The following is a 21,319-nucleotide window of genomic DNA, read 5'->3' as shown; positions in this document are numbered from 1 at the left end:
TTTATTGTCATGTGTTGATACTATCTGCATTCTGTAATTCAGTAATATTCATTTAACTTTCAGATTCAAGCAGACTGTTAAGGTTGGTGGTACTATTAAAACCGAGAAAAGTTTCAAATAACACTCCACTTTCAAGAGAAAATAGTTCATTCATCTTTAGAGTTAGAAAATAAAAATACCGTGTCTACTAAAAATAGAGGTTAAGTCTAAATAGAAAAAGTCAAACCAAAACAAGAAGTTTTAACCCGGAAAAAGCTCAATAGTTACTATTTATAACAAGCATGACAGTACATGTAAAAATGTGTTCAATGGCATATGACTGTAACTTAAAATCTTTGAGATGACCAATCCTCATGACCATACAGAACACTGAAATGAAATAAAACTTTCTTAAATTTCATGCACGCATTCAGATATGCTCATCGATGGCATTATTTATGTATTGTATGTATGCTGTAAAGAGCACACATTTTAATGTGTGTATACATATTTAATGAAATATGACAACCACCATTTGTTTGAAAAAGACCAGCAAGCCCTATCCATGCTAAGTCCCCTTTAACCAGGATTGATTGTGTTGATAAGAACTTGATGTTTCTGGGGCGCCTGGGTGGCACAGTCGGTTAAACATCTGACTCTTGATCTTGGCTCAGGTCATGATCTCACAGTTTCTGAATTTGAGTCCCACATACAGCTCTGCACTGATAGTATGGAGCCTGCTTGGGATTCTGTCTCTCCTTTTCTGTGCCCCTTCCCCACTTGTGTGCGTGTTCTCTCTCTCTCTCTCTTAAAATAAATAAAGTTAATTAAAAAATAAAAAATAAAAAAAACTTGATGTTTCCTACTTGTGGCAGAACGAGTTTTCCAAAGATGGCTGCACCAATATGTATCCCATTTCCTAAGCCATTTCATAAGTCAATGTGACATTGACACTATTCTCAGTGTACAGCTTTATCTTTCCTTCTTTAGAACATGATGAGTCTATGATCCTGTGTGACTTCCAAGGCTAACTCAGAAAAGGTGACATAGCTTCTGCCCGTAACTCTCTCTTGGGAATGTCTGCCTTTGGAATCCAGACACTATTCTGTGAGGAAGCCAAAACTGCCCTGTGCAGAGAGATCACACTATAGGCTGGTGTGGAGAGGAACCGAGACCCCCCACCCAATAGCCAGCATCAACTACCTGATATATGAGTAAATGAACCTTCAGATGATTCCAGTGTCCAGCCTTTGGGTATTCCACTGGGACCTCAGACGTCATGAAGCATAGATAAGCTGTCCCCTTTGTGTCCTAAATCTCTGACCCACAGAATTTGTGAGCATAGTAGAAATGATTTAATCCACAGGAATCTTTGACAGTGGCTAACAGATCATAGGACCCCTAGGACTAAAAAGGTGAACACCCTTTAAGGTTCTCCTTGATCTACATACCCGAAAACACCTGAGGTTTGGTGAAATGTAGTTTAATGGGTCACTGTGACATAAGACAGGGCTCCTCATCCAATCCTCAGGCCAAAAGTTCCTTGAATGAAGGGAAGGCTGGGAAGGCCCTGGGAAGGCCCTCTGAAGTAGCACCTACCGAAAATCTAACCTTTCCCCAGAGAACATGCAGACATTTACCAGAGTAGCCGTGCAGTGAGGAAAGGGTAGACACTTATTTTATTTTTCAAGATTTTAATTCCAGTGTAGTTAACATACAGGTGTCCAATATAGTGATTGAGCAATCACCTGGCAACCATCGTTTGTCTTCCCTAGTTCAATGTTTGGTTTTTGGCTTGTCTACAAGGGGCAGACATTTAGAGTGTTATAGGACTAGCTCTGCACTAACCTTAATGCCTGAGGGCCCTAGTCTGACTGTGCTCCCAATGGGGGCTCATAGCATCAAGAGAAAAGGGAGGATGAGCGCTGGGTGTTGTATGGAAACTAATTTGACAATAAATTTCATATGATAAAAAAAATAAAAATAAAAAATAAAAATGGACAGATAGAAAAAAAAAAAAAAGAGAGAGAGAAAAGGGAGTTTTGGCCCAGGTATCACAATGGGCCCAGTGAGTCCATGAACTCTCTTATGGTTATTCCTACAGATCCCAAAGGTATAGATATAATACACATACTTAACTCTAGTCCTAAATTCCTCCCTTGACCCCCTTACTCATAGACAGAACTCTGAAACTACCTGTTCTTTCTCCAAATAGTAAACTGATAAGCCAAGACTGTCACCCTAGGAAGTCACAGAGATCACAGGAGTGAGGATTCCTACCACGTCCCTATTTAACTTGCTTATTTGGCTCCTGAAGAAGGCAGATGAGTCTTGGAGAATGGCTGTACTGCTAAATGAATCAGTGGTGGCCCCAATTTCAGCTGCCATTTCAGATATAGTCTATTTACTGCAGCAAATAAACTTACCACTGGAACCTATCCTCTGGTGACTGATCTGGCAAATGCTATTTTCTCCATTTTTGTGGACAAAGAACACCAGAGACCGCTACACTTTTACCTGGTCGAGATGGTGTAGACTTTCCAGACTTATTCAGGATTGTCCTACTCAGCACTACCTCAACTTTCTTTGGTTCTTATGCTCTGCTCTGCAGTAGAACAGAACAGAACAGTATACATTGATGATACCAGGCTGATGACTGGACCTGGAAGCAGGGAGAACATGGTGCCCTAGATTCCTTGGTAGAGAACAGATGTGCCAGTGATTGGGAAGTTCGGGACCTGCCACCTCAGCTATGCTTCCGGGAGGCTAGTGGTCTAGGGAATGTCTGGATACCCCTTCCAAAGTAAAAGACAAACTGCTGCATCTTTCACTCCTTAAAAATAAGAGTCACAATGTTTGGTGGACTTCCTTATATTTTGGTGGACACATATATATCCACTTTAGAGATCGCTACTCTGACCCCTTTACTGAGTAACCCCCAATACCACCAGCTTTCCGTGGCAGCCAGGGCAGGAGAACCCACTCCAGCTGCTCCAGGCTACAGAAAGCCCTGTCAATTCACCTCTTTGGCCCAGGGCCTCCAACAGTCTATGAGGTCTCTGCCAGATTGGGGGGTACATGGAGCCTACCAAGAGCCCTGATAACATAAAGCAAACCTATGCTTTCTTTGGAGAATATTTCCTTCTAAGAGACCACTGACTTACTGCTGAGTGCCAGTAGGATCTGGATGCCTGAACACGGAACATCATTACCATGCTACCCACTGGACACTGGGCTTTTTGACCCACTGAAACATAACGGTGGGGTTTACAGGGCTGAGGCAGGTAGTGCTGGGAAACAAGTTTCATAAGCAAATGGCTCACACTCCCAATGCACCCTCTCTTTTTTCTACTATCACCTTTCCCAACCTGTCCTAATAAACAGTTAATTACGAGGCCTGTTTTTCTACTACTGGGATATACGTACCCCCAGGAGTACTCTGCAGTGTGCTGGTGGGTATTTAAAGCCTTTGACCAGTTTGGGCAGATGAAGAAATCTGGCCTCAGGGAGCATAACTCTGAGGAGAACTTCCGATTGTTTCTCTCATGAGAAATGAAGTTGAAGGTACAGACCTACACTGATTTATGCACACTGCCAAATAAATCACAAACTGCGTTTTGATTAAAGGAATGAGACTGCGTTTAAATCATCAGAAACAGAACTCTGATCAAAACATGAAATCTAGAAGTTGTATTTCCCATGCCTTCCTTCTCAGGAAGCTGCTTGAGGACGTATCCACCAAAACAACAGTATAAACCAAGAAAAGAGGACCACACTGGGTCAAGGAAACAGAGTACTCAACATGGGAGAAACACAGCAGGCCTAAGGCGTAACCAGTTCAATTTGGGGCAGTAGTAGGCTGAAGGAATCCAGAATGGTATCCCAGGAAATTTCTTTAAAAAGAAAAACGTGTAACTAAATGGTCACCTATTATGAATAACCATATGAAAAACGGTGTACAAAGTGGCTTTACAATTCTTTGGGAAAATTAAGAGAAAGGGTCATAGGAAAGTAAGAAATTACGAGAAGAGGATTATCAGCTCAAGGAAAATAAACAGTTATAGAAATGAGCAATAATTTACAGTTAAAATATGTTAATGCCCAATATTAATGTAGCCAAAAATTAGGATAGAACCGTATTTAAAGAATGAAGGGCAGAAAACTAGGGTGGGATGGGATGGTGTAAGAAAGCTAAATCCTCACATTCCATCATAGGGTCAATAGTATCTAAAATATACACATCAGAGACTACTATTGGGAAACATGGAGATAAATATGAGAGAAAAAACAAACTAAAACTATTTAGTTGTGTCTGCATTGCAAAAGGGATCGAGACAAAGGAATCTCAATAAAGAAATACCCCGTACTAACAAAGTTATAGCACAATTTGATTTTTAAACCTATGTTCATAATAATAATAGCAAATTTTCATCAAAGGCTTACCATGTGTGAAGCACTATTCTAGATGTTTCACACATATTAACTTACCTAATCCTGATAACTTGATGAGATAGGTACTATTATAGTCTTCATTTTATAGATGAAAACACTGAGGCAGACATGTTAAGTAATTTCCAAGGTCATACTGCTATTTTGATTAAGATTTAATTTTAAAAAAGCATAATAGATACACAAGGTAAAAATGCAAATACTGGGAAAGGGTACAAGCTGAAATGTCTTTCTCTGACTTTGATCCTGACCCCCAGACAAACATGCTTAACAGTTGTACATTCTTCCGATGTTTCCTACATTTTATTTTAACATAAATGTGAGCACACTCTTCTCTGTTTTGCCCTTTGTCTTTCATTTAACAATGTATCTTGGTGCTGCCATATCTGCATATAGAGATCTATCTCATTCTTTTTTGAATTTTACTACATGGATATGCAAGAATTATTAATTAAAGGTGTTTCCAGTCTTTTGCAATTCCAAAAAAAGCAACAAACTTCCTTTTACAGGCATCTACACATACATGAGAACAGGAAAAATCAAAGTGTGTCTACATTCAAAACTTATGACTACAGGGGCGCCTGGGTGGCTCAGTCGGTTAAGTGTCTGACCTCAAGTCTTGATCTCACAGTTCCTGAGTTACAGCCCCACTTTGGGCTCTGTACTGACAGCTCAGAGCCTGGAGCCAGCCTTGGATTCGGTGTCTCCTTCCACCCTGCACCCCCCTCGCTCTATCAGGAATAAACATTTAAAAATTAACAAAACAAAAACAAAAACAAAAACAGGGGCGTCTGGGTGGTTCAGTCGGTTGAGCGCCTGACTTCGGCTCAGGTCATGATTTCACAGTCTGTGGGTTCGAGCCCCACGTCGGCCTCTGTGCTGACAGCTCAGAGCCTGGAGCCTGCTTCCAACCCTGTGTTTCCCTCTCTCTCTGCCTCTCCCTCACTCTCACTTTGACTCACTCTGTCTCTCAAAAATAAATAAATGTAAAAAAAAATTTTTTTTAATTAAAAAAACAAAAACAAAAACAAAGAACACTTATGACTATAGTGTTGCAAAGCGATTGTGCCAACTGCATTTCTGCTAGCAGTTTATGAGAGTACCTATTCCCATGTCCTTAAAAAAATAAAAAATAATCTGGTACAATTAAACATTCTGATAGGTGAAATATGGGACTTCTTGTGTGAATTTGCATTTTTTTTTCAACTTTTTTTTTTTTTTTTTTTTTTTTTTTTTTTTTGGGACAGAGAGAGACAGAGCATGAACGGGGGAGGGGCAGAGAGAGAGGGAGACACAGAATCGGAAGCAGGCTCCAGGCTCTGAGCCATCAGCCCAGAGCCCGACGCGGGGCTCGAACTCACGGACCGCGAGATCGTGACCTGGCTGAAGTCGGATGCTTAACCGACTGCGCCACCCAGGCGCCCCTGAATTTGCATTTTTAAATAGAGGTAATGATTTTTCCATATTTTTAAAACTATTTGTATTTATTTTCTGCAAACTGACTATCCATGACTTCTGCCCATTTTGGTTATTTTCTAAGAGTCTTTACATGGAAGAAAATTAATCTTCATCACACATTGCCAATTTCCTTCCTCGTTTTGTCTCTTTTGACCTAATTTGTGGTATGTTTGCTATATAGCCATATGTAACTTTTAAGAGCGCAATCTGTGAAAATTGATGCAATTAGACCCACATCAATGACAAACTCATTACCACTGTTATCTCACTTAGGATTTTACATAAATATTCTTAAGCAAAGCTGTCCCATAATTTCCATCTGTACATGTATGTTATCATAGGTGGGTTTTTTTTTAAGTTTATTCATCTATTCTGAGAAAGACAGAAAGCGCAAGCAGGGGAGGGGCAGAGAGAGAGAGAGAGAGAGAGACAGGGAGAGAGAGAATCCCAAGCAGCCTCCACACTGTCAGCTGTCAGCGAAGAGCCTGATGCGAGAGGCTTGAACTCACGAAGCATGAGATCATGACCTGAGCTGCAGTCAGTCGCTCAACCGAGTCACCCAGGCACTCCCGTAGGTGTTTGTTTCAATGTAATCCTAAAATTATTTTAAAAATTTCAGAAGTTTTCCTTGTTTCTGTGTGCTTTGGCAGAGTTTAAAATAGGATTAACGTTATCTGTTTTCATACAATTGAACTGGAAGCATTTGCAATTGGGAGTTTCTTTGTAAGATTAGTGAGATTACACTAATTACAACTAAATTGTAATTCTTCACTGAACTGCTTGCTCATGCTTGCCTTGTGTGTTAGTCAGGGCTCTCTAGAAAAACAGGACCAATAGAATATATGTTGACATATAATAAGAGATTTACTATGAGGCATTGGCTCATGTGATAAGGGAAGCTGAGAAGTGCCACAATCTACTGCCCACAAGATGGAGACCCAGGAAAGTGGGTGGTGTAATTCAGTGGAAGTCCAAAGGCCCCAGGTCACAGCAATACCAATGTCATGTTCCAGCTCCAGCAGAGAGCAAATTTGCCCTTGCTCTGCTTTTTTTGTTCTATTTAAGCCCTCAACAGATCAGATGATTGATGTCCACTTGCATTGGTGAGGATGAATCTTCCTTATGGAGACTACTGATTCAAATGCTCTTCTCTTCCAGAAACACGCTCACAGATGCACCTAGAAACAATATTTTACCAGCTCTCTGGGCATTCTATTAGCCCAGTGAAGTTGGCACATAAAATCAACTATCAAACCTTGTGTTCTACTGAAGAGATGGTCATTTATTGCTAAAAGCTCTTCACTTGTTGTTTTGAATCATTTCTCGACCAGTGTGAATATTCTCTCAAATCTGTCATTTTTCTTTAGATTGTTATGTTGATTTTTTTGGGTTTCACGCTGAGCACGGAACCTGCTTAGGATTCTCTCTCCCTCTTTCTCTGCCCCTCTCCTTGCCAGTACTCTCTCTCTCTCTCAAAATAAATAAATAAACATGCATTTAAAAAAATAAATTGTAATGTTGGTTTATTTAAAGCTTTTCTTTATTATGTCATTAAACAAATCAGTGCATTCCTGCAGAAATTTATGATTTCTGCCCTTAGTGTCATGTTTAGAAAGGTCTGTACTGCCCCCCCAAATTATGTAAATATTTACCTATATTTATTATAATTACCTATTACCTATATTTATTATAACAATAATATGTATTTATTATATATTATTTTCAAAGACCAAAATTTTGTTCCATCAAAATTATGTTATTTAAATTAAATTTATATTTTATTTTTATTAAGCATTTTTCCATATAACTTTTGAGTTGGGAGTTTCTTTGTAAGATTAGTGAGATTACACTAATTACAACTAAATTGTAATTCTTCACTGAACTGCCTGCTCATGCTTGCCTTGTGTGTTAGCCAGGGTTCTCTAGAAAATTTATTTGGAAAATTAGTATTTTTAAATATATATTTTTCTAAATAATAGGGAAGCTTTAACATCATTTATTGAAGATGTCCCTTTATGAGTTACTTGAAATGCCAAAATTTGCAAAGCAAATCTCCTTTTAACATTCTTTTCTGGTAACAGCTTTATTGAAATATAATTCACATACCAGTCAATTCACCCATCTAAAATGTATAACTCAAAAAAACTTAAAAGAATAAAATGTATAATTCAGTGGTTTTTAGTAGAGTCACAGAAGTGTGCAATCACTGCCACAAAAGTTTTAGAATGCTTTCATCACCCCAAGAAGACACCCTGTACACATCTGAACATATTTTTATGTGCTTATTGGCCATCTGTATACTTCTTTAGAAAAATATCTACTCACACCTCTTGCCTATCTTTCAATTGGGTTATCTGCTTCCCTCTTTTTAAAAAAATTTTTTGAACGTTTATTTATGTTTGAGAGACAGAGAGAGATACAGCAAGAGTGGGGGAGGAGGAGAGAGAGGGAAACACAGAATCCAAAGCAGGCTCCAGGCTCTGAGCTGTCAGCACAGAGCCTGACATGGGGCTCGAACCCACGAACTGCGAGATCATGACCTGAGCTGAAGTTGGATGCTTAACCAACTGAACCATCCAGGCACCCCTAGTTATCTGCCTTTTTAATTGTTATTGTTGAGTTATAGAAGTTCTTTATACATTCTGGATATTCAATCTTTATCAGATATGTGATGGGCAAATATTTTCTCTCATTCTGTGGTTGTCTTTTTACCTTTTTGATGTTGTCCTCTGAAACTCAAGTGTTTAATTGTGTTTGAGTCCAATTATCAATTTTTCCTTTGGTTGCTTGTGTTATTCATGTCATATTTAAAAAAATGCCTAATTCAAAGTCATAAAGATTTACACTTACATTTTCCTCTAAGAGCTTTACAGTTTTAGCTCTTACATTTAGGTTTCTGATCCATTTTAAGTTAGTTTTTATAAATGGTGTGAGGTAGGAGTCCAGCTTCATTCTTTTGCACGCATACAGTTGTTCCAGTGCCATTGGTTGAAAAGACTGTTCTTTCCTTGTTGAATGCTCTTGACACAATTTCCAAAAATCAATTACTCTTAAATGTACTCATTTACTTCTGGACTTTCAATTCTACTCCATAGATTGGTATGTCTATCCTTATGCCAATACCATATGTCTTGATTATTGTAGATTTCTAGTAAGTTTTAAAATTGGAAAGTATGAGTCTTCCACCATTAGTCTCTCTCTTTTTTTTTTTTAAGATCATTTTGGCTACCCTGAATCCCTTAAATTTCCATATGAACTTTAGGATCAGTTGGTCAATTTCTGCAAACAAAAATCCAGTTGAATTTTTGATAGGGATTATAATCAATCTGTAGATGAATTTGGGAAGTGTTGCCATATTTACAATATTAAGTCTTCCAATCCACAAAAGATATCTTTCCATTTATTTAGGTCTTCTTTAATTTCTCTTGATAGTGTTTTATAGCTTTCAAGGTACAAGTCTTTTGCTCTTTTGTTAGAAATACTCTTTTGTGAAATAAATTCCTAAGTAATTTATCACTTTAATAATATTGTAAATAGAATTGTGTTCTTAATTTCATTTTTAGATTGTTCATTGTTAGTGTATAAAAATACAATTGATTTTTGTATATTGATCTTGTATTCTGTAACCTTGCTGAATTTATTATGTCTGACAGATGGGTTTTTTGTTTGCTTTGTTTTTGGTGGATTCTTTAGGAGTTTCTTTATACAAGATCACATGATTTGTAAAGAGTTTTATGTCTTCTTTTCCAATCTGGCTGTCTTTTTACATTTTTTCCTTACCTAACCGTCCTAGATAGAACTTCCAACATCAAACAGGGGTGGCAAGAGCAGACATCCTTGTCTTATTTCTGATCTTAGGGGGAAAGCTTTCAGTCTTTCACCATTTATTAGCTATTCGTAGTAGCCCTTTATCAAGTTGAGGAAGTTCTCAGCTATTCCTAGTTTTTTTTTTTTTAATCATGAGAAGATTTTGTTAAATTTTTTTTTCTGCGTATACTGTAATAATCATGTGATTTCCATCCTTTAGTCTATTTAATATGATGTATTAATTACATTAGTTGATTTTAGCATGTTGAACCAACCTTCATTCCTGGAATAAATCCCAATTGATCATGGTATATAATCACAAACTCTTTCAAACAATAGAAGAGGGAATACTTCCCAACTAATTCTATTACCATGATACCAAAGTCAGACAAAGACATCACAAGAAAACTACAGACCAATATACCTGATAAATACAGATGCAAAAATCCTCAACTAAATGCTAGTAAACCAAATAAATCTAGGAACATATAAAAAAAGGATTAAATACCATGACCAAGTTAGGAGAAAGGCGAATGAGTACTAATGTGTACGGGATTCCTTATGGGAGTGATGAAAATATTCTAAAAAAGATAGTGATAATGATTGCACAGTTTTGTGAATATACTAAAAACTGTACCTGTTGAAAGGGCAAATATCATTTTATGTGAATTACATGCCATTAAAAAAAAAGAAAGAAAGCTGCTTTCCATCTATTTTCTCTTTTTCCCCTTTCCTACTGCCTAAAAGACAGACATGATCAAGCTAGTAAAAGCATCCTAAGAGATTGTAGAGCAACAAGACAGTAGGAACCTGGGTCTTTGGATGACCTTCCACATCCAAAGTCTGGCACAGCCCCTTGGATTATATACAGGCTCAGACATTTACAACAGAAGAAAAGAAAAGAAAAGAAAAAAAAGAAAAAAAAGAAAAGAAAAGAAAAGAAAAGAAAAGAAAAGAAAAGAAAAGAAAAGAAAAGAAAAGAAAACTAGTACTTACTTTGTTTAGGTCACTGTGATTAGGTTCCTGTTAAAGCATCCCATCCAATATCCTAATTCTATTAGGTTGTTTCTACATTGCACTACTGCACACAATTCTGCAATGAAATACCCCATATATATACATTTCCTTGGATATGTGTTAGAGTTCTTTAGAGTAAATACCCTGAAGTGAAATTGTCGGGTTTTCAGATATGCACAGCTTCAGTTACACTTAATATGTTTGATTATTTCCCTAAGTGGTTGAACCAATTTCCTAGCAATGGGTAAAACTTACCATTTTCTTCAATCCTCACCAACATTTGGTCATATGAAGCATATTAAGTTTTTCCAAAATGATGGGTGTGAAATGGTGTCCTGTTATTGTTGTCATCTGAATTTCCCTGAGATTAGTGGAATTGAGCATCTTTTCACATTTATTGATCTTTGAGTTTCTTTTATGGATTGCTTATACATATCTTTTGCTCATTTTCCCATTATATCATACACCATTGTCTTAATGATTTGTAGACATTTTCATTTTTGTTTATTACTGTTTTGCCATTATCTTGCACTAATATTTAGCTTTACTTCTGCTTAGTTTACAATAATTTTAGTCATATAGAAATTGTTATTTTAATGTGCTCAAATGTGTCACTCTTTTCCTCTTATTTGTTTAGTCTCATTTAAGAAAATATTTAAGCCTCTGTCATAAAGATATTTTCCCAAGCTTCCTCCTGAAAGTTTTATAGTTTTCTTTTCATATTTAGTTTTTCTTCCATTTGGAACTGGATTTTATGAGTGTGAAGTATGTGTCAGATTGTCTTTTTCATGTACAGCTAATTGACTCATTCTTTCCCTGAAGAATTTTCCACATCTTCTATGTTTTTCAGTAAAATTTAATAATTGCTAATTTAATTTCTCTAAGGATACACTCTTTACCATTTCACTTTTAAAATTTGTCAAGGTTTATTTTATGACCCTGAATATAACGTTTTTGTAAATATTACATGAGCACTTAAAATAGTGTACACCTTGCTACAACTTAATATACTATTCTATATATCAGTTGTCAGTCGTTAAACATGTTATTTAAATCTATCATATATGGGTCAATATTACTTTTGTCTGATTGTTTATTAGTCACAGAGGTGTGTTAAAATCTCTCACTCTCATGATAGACTTGTGTATTTCTCCATTGAGGTGTTTTATTTTTTTTAAGTATTTTGAGGCTGTATTTTTAGGTATATCCCAATATAGAATTGCTATATTACATTGATTTTTTTTTATAATTACAAAGTGTCCCTCCTTTTTATCTAGTAACAAATTTTTGCCTCAAAGTCTACTATGTTTCATATAATACAGATACTCCAGCTTTTCTTTTCCTGTTTTGGTTGATGTTTGCATGTATATTTTCCCATCTTTTAACTTTCAACCTTTCTGTGTCCTTATATTCTATGTGTGACTCTTGAAAACAGCATATATTTGGGTTTGTTTGTTTTTTTCCAGTCTACAACCTCTGTCTTTTAAATGGAAGTTAATCCACTTACATTTAATATAATTACTTATAAATTGGCATTTAAATCTATCTTATTATTTTTTTGTTGGTGTTCTACTTGTCTACATTTTTTTTTTCTCTTTCTCCTTGCCTTCTTTTGGACTGTTTGCTGTATATTATTTCATCTTCCCCACCTATTTATACATTCTTTTACTTTACAAATTCTTGAACTTCAACATAGAACTACTAAGTCAGAAACTGGGGTGGAGTTTATGATTCAGTGGGCCTAAGATGAGACTTGAGAATGTGAATTTCTAGCAAATTCACAGTGCTCAGCATGGAGCCCGATGCAAGGCTTGAGATCATGACCTGAGCCAAAATCAAGAGTCAGATGTTCAACCAACTGAGCCACCCAAGCACCCCAAAATACTGAATCGTGATTACTCACCTACTCAAAAACTTTCCTTGGCTTCTGTGTTAGATTTCTGTTGTTGTAACACAAACTTAATGGCTTAAACAACACAAATTTATTATCTTAAAATTCTAGTGGTCAGAATTCTCAAATGGGTCTCACCAAACTGGGCCTGTATTCTCTTCTAGATTCTCTAAGGGATAATCTATTTTCTTGCCTTTCCCCGCTTCCTTGGAAAAGAAGGCTGCCTACATTCCTTGACTCCACTTCTGTACTCAAAGTTAGCAATGCCTGGTTGAGTCTTTCTCATATTGCATCACTCTGACTGCCTCTTTCACATTAAAGGAGGCTTGTGATTACCCTAGGCCCACCAGAATAATCTCCATATATTAATGTCAACTGATAAACTACCTTATTTCCATCTGGAGCTTTAATTCCCCCTTGCCAGGTAACATAAGATACTCACAGATTCTGGGGATTAAGATGTGGACATCTTGGGGGCACCTGGGTGGCTCAGTTGGTTTAGCATTTGACTTCGGCTCAGGTCATGATCTCATGGGTTCATGAGTTTGAGACCCAGGTTGGGCTCTGTGCTGACAGCTCAGAGCCTGGAACCTGCTTCATGTCTGTGTCTCCCTCTCTCTCTGCTCCTTCCTCACTCACCCTCTGTCTCCCTCAAAGATAAATAAACATTAAAAAAAATATATTAAAAAAAAAAGATGTGGATATCTTGGTGGGGGGAGGGGAGCATTATTCTTCCTATCATGGTTTCCCAATGTCACCAAACCCAATTCCACATTATTGATCCCAGTTTACTCTCCCACCTTAGCCCTAAGACTCTCTTCTTTGTAACTGTGTTCCAACCACATGATCTATCTGATGATTCCCCAACATAGCCTGCACTCACACAGCTTTGCTTCTGGCATTTTCTCTTCCTTGATGTTCTCTTCATTCCTCCCTACTTTTTCTCCCAAGATGAAAATCCTATTCATTCTCAAATTTTCATAGCAAATGTTTCGTTTCCCATGAAGCTTTTCTCCTAATCTTTCCTCTCTTGTGTTTGTACTTTCCTGTAGAACTTACATTACACTTCCTTTGATAGTTATTTGTGTTATTTCCTCTGCTGGAGAATGAACTCATTGAGGGCAGAAACGTATGGATTCATCCTCACTTGTATGTCTGTTAGACATATCTAAGACTAAACCCTTGTTTTCCATTCACACTCCTCCCAAACTACTCTTCTCTAGTTTTCCCATCTAGTAAAATCACCTCCCTTCACCCAGTTGGGCTTACCACAAACTGCTGAGTCATCTTTGACCAGTCCATCAGTGAACTTCACCAATGCTCACCCCTGATCTAAGTCACCATCATCATTTGCCTGCCCTACTAGACTCCTCGTTTTCAATCCTGCCCTTGCATCTCTCACCTTGCACAAGTGAGCATGTGCACATGCATGTACACACACAAATACACACAAATTCTATTCTCAATCCAGCATCCAGAAGGATCATCTACATTTTTTAGAAGTTTAAGTCTGATTATATCTCAGTCCTGCTTAATGTCAGACAGCTTACCATCATACACAGAACAGAATCCAAAGGTCTAACAGTGTTCTGTAAGGTCTAACTTCACCTCCCACTGTTTCACGTCTTGCTCACTGTAGTCTGGCCTTATTGTCATCCTTACTGTTCCTCACATTAGCCTGGCAGCCACTTGCCCTGGGGCCTCTGCACTTACTGTGCCCTCAGCCTGTGAAACACTGTTTCTCAAGACAGCTATATGATTGACTCTTTTCTGTCCTCTATGCCTCTATTCATCCCCTCATGCTCTTTGGTCTCTGTACAAATGTCACTTAACCACTGTGTGCAAAAGGGCAGCCCTTCATTTCTTCCACCACTCTGTACCCTTATGCTGCCTGAATTTTCTTTACACCTTTACCATTACATGACATTACATTATAAGTCTATTTCTTGTCTGTCAGCATCTACCAAAACATAAACTTCAGACTTTATTTTGATCTCTATTCTAGTCTCAGAACCTGGAAGCATGCATTGCACAGAGGAGGCATTTAACAAATATTTGTTAAATGAATAAACTTATCTTTGTATGTCCTTGTTTCTTCTTTTTTTTTTTTTAGTTTATTTATTTATTTTTGAGAGAGAGAGGTGAGTGTGTGTGTGCAAGCATTGGAGCAGGGCAGTAAGAGAGGACAAAGAGAATCCCAAGCACAGAGCCTGATATGGGGCTCAAACTCTCAAATCATAAGATTACAACGTGAGGTGAAACCAAGAGTTGGACGCTTAACCAACTGAGCCACTCAGGCGCCCCTGTATGTCCTTATTTCCTGCCCAGTCCTTTGATCATAAGATGCTAAGACGTACTCCTGTTTCTTGCTCCATCCTTTGATCACAGAGGCTAAGCAAGTATTGGAGGAATTGGATTTTACGTACTTGCCAAGTTATTTAATATAATCACCAGAGGAAAAAAACCACAGCAAGCCATCCTTATCATAGAGAAATAAAGATTGTAGAGAAATCGTCACAATCCAGTTTAGCCCTTGATTACTTAGTTTTGATGTGATGGACCTCCCTAGAGCACAAAGTGTATCATACTGAACATTTATTTCTAGGATGCAGTTCAGAAATCAACCCCAGGAGACCACACTGTCTACACAGGATGTGTGACTGGGGGGCAGGGGACGGGGCTTTGGGACATACCAGTGTGGTTGTGAAGGATACCAAGGGAACCGTAAGCTGCGAGGAACACAGTTAGGGACATTCAGTTTCAGAGGATACACTCAAAAGTCTAAAGTTTTGGGGCGCCTAGGTGGCGCAGTCGGTTAAGCGTCCGACTTCAGCCAGGTCACGATCTCGCGGTCCGGGAGTTCAAGCCCCGCGTCAGGCTCTGGGCTGATGGCTCAGAGCCTGGAGCCTGTTTCCAATTCTGTGTCTCCCTCTCTCTCTGCCCCTCCCCCGTTCATGCTCTGTCTCTCTCTGTCCCAAAAATAAATAAACGTTGAAAAAAAAAATTAAAAAAAAAAAAAAAAAGTCTAAAGTTTTTCTTCTCTTCAGTGAATTTCTCTCACTTTCACAGTACTATTCTTAGGAATAGACTTTTTCCCTTTGTGTCTAGGTTTTTCAGACCAGAGAACAACAACAACAACAAAAAACCTCAAGACAAAAATAAAACACATAGCTTCTAATCACTCACTCTCTCTTATTGCACAAACAAGAGATAGTTTTTAAAATTCATCTTTTCTCTGCCATCCGATGTATATATTGATGTGAGAGCAAATGTCTGGAACTGCATTAAGTTCATTTAAGCTAAACCAATTTTAAATGACCATTTCGACACTAATGTTAAATGATCCTCTTCTTTTCCTTCAGAATTTCCTTGAGTCCGTCCTTTTATGCCAGTTCCCTATATTCAGTAGGATCAGTAACATCTTTTAACCTAAAAACACAAGTATTAATCACAATGGATCCTTTCTGTTCTTATTTTACTTTTTTTGCACAACAGATGAGTATGTTTTCTAACCAGTAATTTTTGACTCTGTCTACACATTAGAGTCACTTGCAGAACTTTTTAAAAAACACCAACTCTCAGGACTCTCCCAAGACCAAGTCCAAATCTCTAAGGGTGGGACCCAAGCATAAGAATTTCTTTGTAAAGTTTCCCTAGTGATTTTTTTTTTTTTTTGAGAAAGAGAGACAGAGAGAGAGAGAGAGAGAGAGAGAGAGAGAGAGAGCCCACGATCAGGGCTGGGGCAGAGGGAGAGAGAGAGAATCTTAAGCAGGTTACATGCCCAGCGCAGAACCCAATGTGGGGCTTGATCTCGAGACTGTGAGATCATGACCTGAGCTTAAATCAAGAGTCCAATGCTTAAGGGACTGAGCTACCCTGGAGCCCCTCCCCCAGTGATTTTAATGTGCAGCCAAGGTTAAGAACCAAAGCTCTTAGCACACACAACTGGTAGCCCTTCAGAAACAATGCAGTGATGGGAATAGCACCCAGAGGGAGCATATCCCACATTTAGATTTCACTATGGTTAAATCACAGAGCAGGTCATTGCCCTATGTGTAACTAGTAGACTTGAATACTATATTATATGACCGGATAGAGTGATTACCCTTGACAATATGGATATGATTCAAACCATAAATAAGCTGAAGAACACTTAAAGATATCTTAGACAGGACTAGTCAAAGGTCACATGTGTTCATACTATCTTCTTTGGTAGTCTATGGCTAAAGAAGTTATACATGTGCAATATTCTTTCCCTTTCCCTGCCTTTTACTATAATTAATGCAGCAAACTCAAGGGAGGGGTGGGGGAAAGTCCTTGTTCTTTTTCTTTCTAAGAAGTGATTTCCTAAAAATGGTTTCTTGTGGGGAGTGGGTCCTGAAGAAGAGAAGGTTGAAGGTGATTAGGATCCTTGGCACTGAAGGGAATCCAGACATTCTACAGAGGGAATGGGTGGGGAACCCAGGCCTTCGATAATCAGGTGATGCAAGGCAAAGAAAAGACCTAGGCACCCAAGAGGCGTCAGGAATGAGCAAAGGGGCCTGCCTACTTCTAAGGGCACTGTGGACACATTCTGCTTAGGTACCGGGTTCTGGCACAATATCAGTTATGTTGAATTTTTCCATCACTAATCACTTACAAGAATTGTACTTTAATTGTCCAAAAGTAGAAAGGTGACTGCAAAAGAACAAACTTATGTTCTATAAATGCCATAATGTAATCATAATTTGGATAAAGATGTGTACTGGTCTGGCTAAGGAAGCCTTGACTAAATTCACTGGGCTGTTGCTCATCATTTGTGTGTGTGTGTGTGTGTGTGTGTGTGACATAAATATCTTTCTCCAGTTCTGTCATTTCTTGAATACTTTATAAAACGTCATTTTGTTCAGACACTTCTTCAAAACAATTGTTGCTGGAATCTGAACTGGCACTGGAAGAAAAGAGATTATTTGCAACAAAGAGAGAGAGAGAGAGAGATAAAATTGTAGTATTACATAAAGCATTATGACTGCTTCCAACTGATTTAAAAATCTATGTCCTAATGATCCCAATTTACTTTTTCTGCCAGGTCCTTCAAAATTGCCTGGAAATTACAAGCAGGCTTTTTGCAGTAAATTCTAACTTCTCAATGTCTTGATCAGATATTAGCCATTTATTGGTATATGTGTATATAATTTATTATTAGTGCCTGAACCACTATCTTAAACTAATTAGCAGTGTTTCACCAATTATAGCAATGCCTCCTAAATGGTGAACTACCATATAATTTCTAAATCACTATTACTGCTTGGCACCTTCTTTTATATTAATGGTTTAATCCTGAAGAAAAAAAAAAAAGTGATGTTTCTAAAACCCTAAGGTTTCTTTTGAAGTTACTGAGCTTTAAGCAGATTAACTTATATTTGTTTTCCAGAGTGTGCTTCTTCAGGACACTGATTATACCTTATCTAAATCTGTACTTTTATATTTATTTATATTCACTTCTTATATATTATCTTCATTTTTAAGGTAAATGAATACACGTTTGTCAGCAGGAGCATCTTTTTTAAAGAGAAGTCATTTTGTAAAGGAATTCCTTTTTTTTTTAATTTCCCCAATTCAAGAATTTACTGTTCGTTTAAGGAAACAAGACCCTGAGTTTTACTGCAGAGATAATGGTACGTTTGTTTTAAGTACTCTTAAAATGCTAATATAATTGTTTTTCCCTTTCGGATTAATATATCTTGTCACATTTAACAGAAAGTTTTCCTGTGTACACAAGACTCATTCCCTTTTGTTTTTCTGCTGGATTTTCGAGCAGAGCCCTTACCAAGAGGGAAAATGACAGTAACGTTAAAGAAGAAACACACTTTCACTCGATAGTTAAGCGACAAGCATGGTAAAAACAGACCAAGAGAAGATAAGAAAGAAAATCCTTCTTGCAGAACCAGGCGCACTACAAAGCTCAATTAGTTCACAGACTGAGGACACTGCTTTTTATAAGTTTTTTCTCTCCACTGGGAACAGTTTTCTGAGTCTCCCTCTCTCGGCTATCCATCCCTCGAGTCCTAACCAGGTTTTTTCTTTATTGCTTGAGAGAAAGTTGCCAGGGAAGGAATATTCGGTACATATCACGAAGGGTTTTCTATTTTCAGTAAGTTTTACCGTTCTCCAGATGGCTCCCGATCGTCCCTAGACACACAGAGTCACTAGGCTTCCTCCCGACCCTTTTGAGAATCTGTTTCGTGAAAACCAGGAGCTCTCTGTAAACCCCGGAAACAGACTTGTTCGGAATTTCGCATGTGATTTCCACGTCGTCTGTTGACCCTCATCTTTGCAGCCCAAGTTAAAAACGTCTGTTTAGAGTTAAAGGGCAAGGAACCCTCTAACATCTCCCAAGGGGCCCAAAGATCTCGAGCTCCCAAAGCCAGTGCTTGACGCGGCCCGTGGGAGCTCAGACCTTGACCGAGCGCCCGAGTAGGTGGATCCCTGCTACCCACTGGCTTTAACAGGAGGAAAAGTAACTTTCCGCTCCTTGCACGTCTCCAAAGTCCGACCTGTAGGCGCCGGACTGAGCTGGGCCAAGGTCTCAAAATCTGAGACGAGACAAGAGAGATGTGTAAAGAAAGCCTCAGGGCATTACCGGTCGCCGCGCACGAACCCCGGGCCCCGGGATTCCCGGCTGTGCTCACTGCGGGTCCAACGCCCCGTCGCCTCCTAGGGACGCGAGCAAAAAGACACTCCGAGCCCGCCCCGCGCGGCGTCTGACACCGAGGCTCCCCCAAGCTTCAAGACCTCCGCAGGAGCCAGGCATCCCTCGCGGGGCGTCCTTACCTTGGGGTTGGTCAGGAGCTGGTGCTCGTCGCTGTGCAGCAGCGCCCTGGAGTTGGACTCGGAGTTGTTCACGTAGACCTGGACGCAGGGGTACTGCGAGGTGCCCCTGCAGTCGGCGCCACAGGTGAAGGTGCACTCAAAGACCTCGCCGATCTGCTGCACCGACAGCACCGTGCAGTTGGCCGCCGTGGCTTGCAGATCCTGCAGCGCGGGACTGAGCCAGCAGAAGCCGAAGATAAAGAGCGACACGACGCCAGAGATGATGAGAAACAAGCCGAGCCGGATGCTCTTGTCCTCGGCTTCCGTGTACTCGTAAGCCACCCGGAGCTTCGCCATCGCCCCCCACTCCCGGCGGCTGGCGCGCTCCCCCCGCCCCCTCCCGCCCCCGGCGCCCAGCCCGACTGCCTCGGGCGGGAGGAGCCGCCGCCGCCGCCGCCGCCGCGCGACAGCAGGGGAGTGGGCGGCGAGGGGGAGCGCGCGAGAACAAAGGGGCCGAGGCCGGCGACGCCCCCGGCGGCGGCAGCGCCCCCCGCCCCACCCCCCCCAGCCCCGCCGCCAGCCGGGCCCCAGAGGCTCGCGGAGCGACCGCTGCTTCAGAGCCTCCTGCACCCTCGGGCGCGAGGAGCGCACGGGCGGCTCCTGCCTCCAGCGCCCCCTGCCAGCCTCCGCCCCCGCGCTCTCCCCGCCTCCCCCACCCCGCCTCCTCTCGCCCGGTGTCTCCCCGTCTCCATCGCCTGCTGGCCGCCGCCCCGCCGGCTCTCCGGGCAGCTGCCCCGAGGGCAGGCGCGGCTGGGCTGGGCCGAGCCCCGGGGCTCCCCCGAGCGGGAGGCGGCTCCGCCCGGCCCCACCCGCCGCCGACCCTGGCCTTCCCGCCCCGCCCGCCGCGGGGGCGTCTCCCGTGGGCGAGGGGCGGGCGAGCACCGCGGTGGGGGGCGGCGGCGGGCGCTTGAGATCCTCTTTAAATCCCCCTTGGAGGGACGTCTGAGATGAAAGCTGAGGATCGATCGAGCTTCACCCGAGTGAAAGTTAAAAACAGAAACGGAAAACAGGGAGCGAGGGCGTAGTGCAAGTGGAGCGGCGGGAATCTTGAACTCCGAACGGGGATTGGTCAGCCAGCAGGGAGAGCGAGCCAGCGACCAGGCGGCCGGCGCTCCGGGGAAACGCGCAGCCCGGCCAGGCTGGTGGGGAGGAGGTCCCCGGGCGAGGGGCGTGCGCTGGGTGCCCCCCGGGGAGACCGGGCCACACGTTCCCGGGCCGGGGCGGGCGCGCGGACCCGCAGTCGGCGGGGCGGGGGACGCCCTCCCCTTCCACGCCCAGCGAGCGCTGAAACTGTCCGGCCGAAGAGTCCTAGCTCTCCCAACCGCCTCGGCGCGGGCCCGCGCACCCCCCGCCCCCCAGCACGCCCCGAGGGCGCCAGGATAGGAGTGGAACGGGCAAATTCAGGGGTTTGCTGTGGAGGCATCGCGCGTGGGACAGCAGCCTGCGACTGGCGAGGCCAAGGAAACTCGCTGCCGGGGTCCTGGCTGGACCTAGCGGAAACTTAGGTCTGCGGCAGCCAGGTGAACCCCAACTCGATTTGCCCCGAGGCTGGGGCTGAGTAGGGACCGAAGGAAACAGCCTTGCAGCCCTGGATGGAGACACCACTTTCCCCATCAGGACGGTCCCCTCGCTCCCGGACTCCCGAGAACAGAATCCTTTCTGTTGTTTCCTTCCTTAGGAACCTTGCCACCCTTGGCCCACCCCGGAATTTGTAGAGGAACTAACTACCCAGGAGCGGTGTATGAGGCGACAGCGGCGTGCAGACCCGCTTTGGGACAGGTACCGTTTCTAGAGCTGCATTCTGCTGTCTTCATTCTTGCAGTTGCTCCTTCTACCCCCTCCTCTTCTGTGCATACTTTCGGCTTC

General features: G+C 41.3%; 1 protein-coding gene across 1 annotated transcript in view; it reads right to left on the bottom strand.

The window, feature by feature from the left end:
• Positions 1 to 19,959, bottom strand: part of KCNMB4 (potassium calcium-activated channel subfamily M regulatory beta subunit 4) — a 62,921-nt gene extending 42,962 nt beyond the window's left edge. The window contains exon 1 of the mRNA XM_043565024.1: positions 19,415 to 19,959. Within this exon, the coding sequence (XP_043420959.1) occupies positions 19,415 to 19,750 (336 nt within the window). The 5' untranslated portion in view covers positions 19,751 to 19,959. The remainder of the gene's footprint in view (positions 1 to 19,414) is intronic.
• Positions 19,960 to 21,319: the final 1,360 nt, after the last annotated feature.

Source organism: Prionailurus bengalensis, chromosome B4 (genome assembly GCF_016509475.1).
Source record: "Prionailurus bengalensis isolate Pbe53 chromosome B4, Fcat_Pben_1.1_paternal_pri, whole genome shotgun sequence".
Taxonomy (NCBI): domain Eukaryota; kingdom Metazoa; phylum Chordata; class Mammalia; order Carnivora; family Felidae; genus Prionailurus; species Prionailurus bengalensis.
The sequence above is the reverse complement of the archived record's forward strand: the minus strand, read 5'-3'. Positions and strand labels throughout refer to the sequence as shown.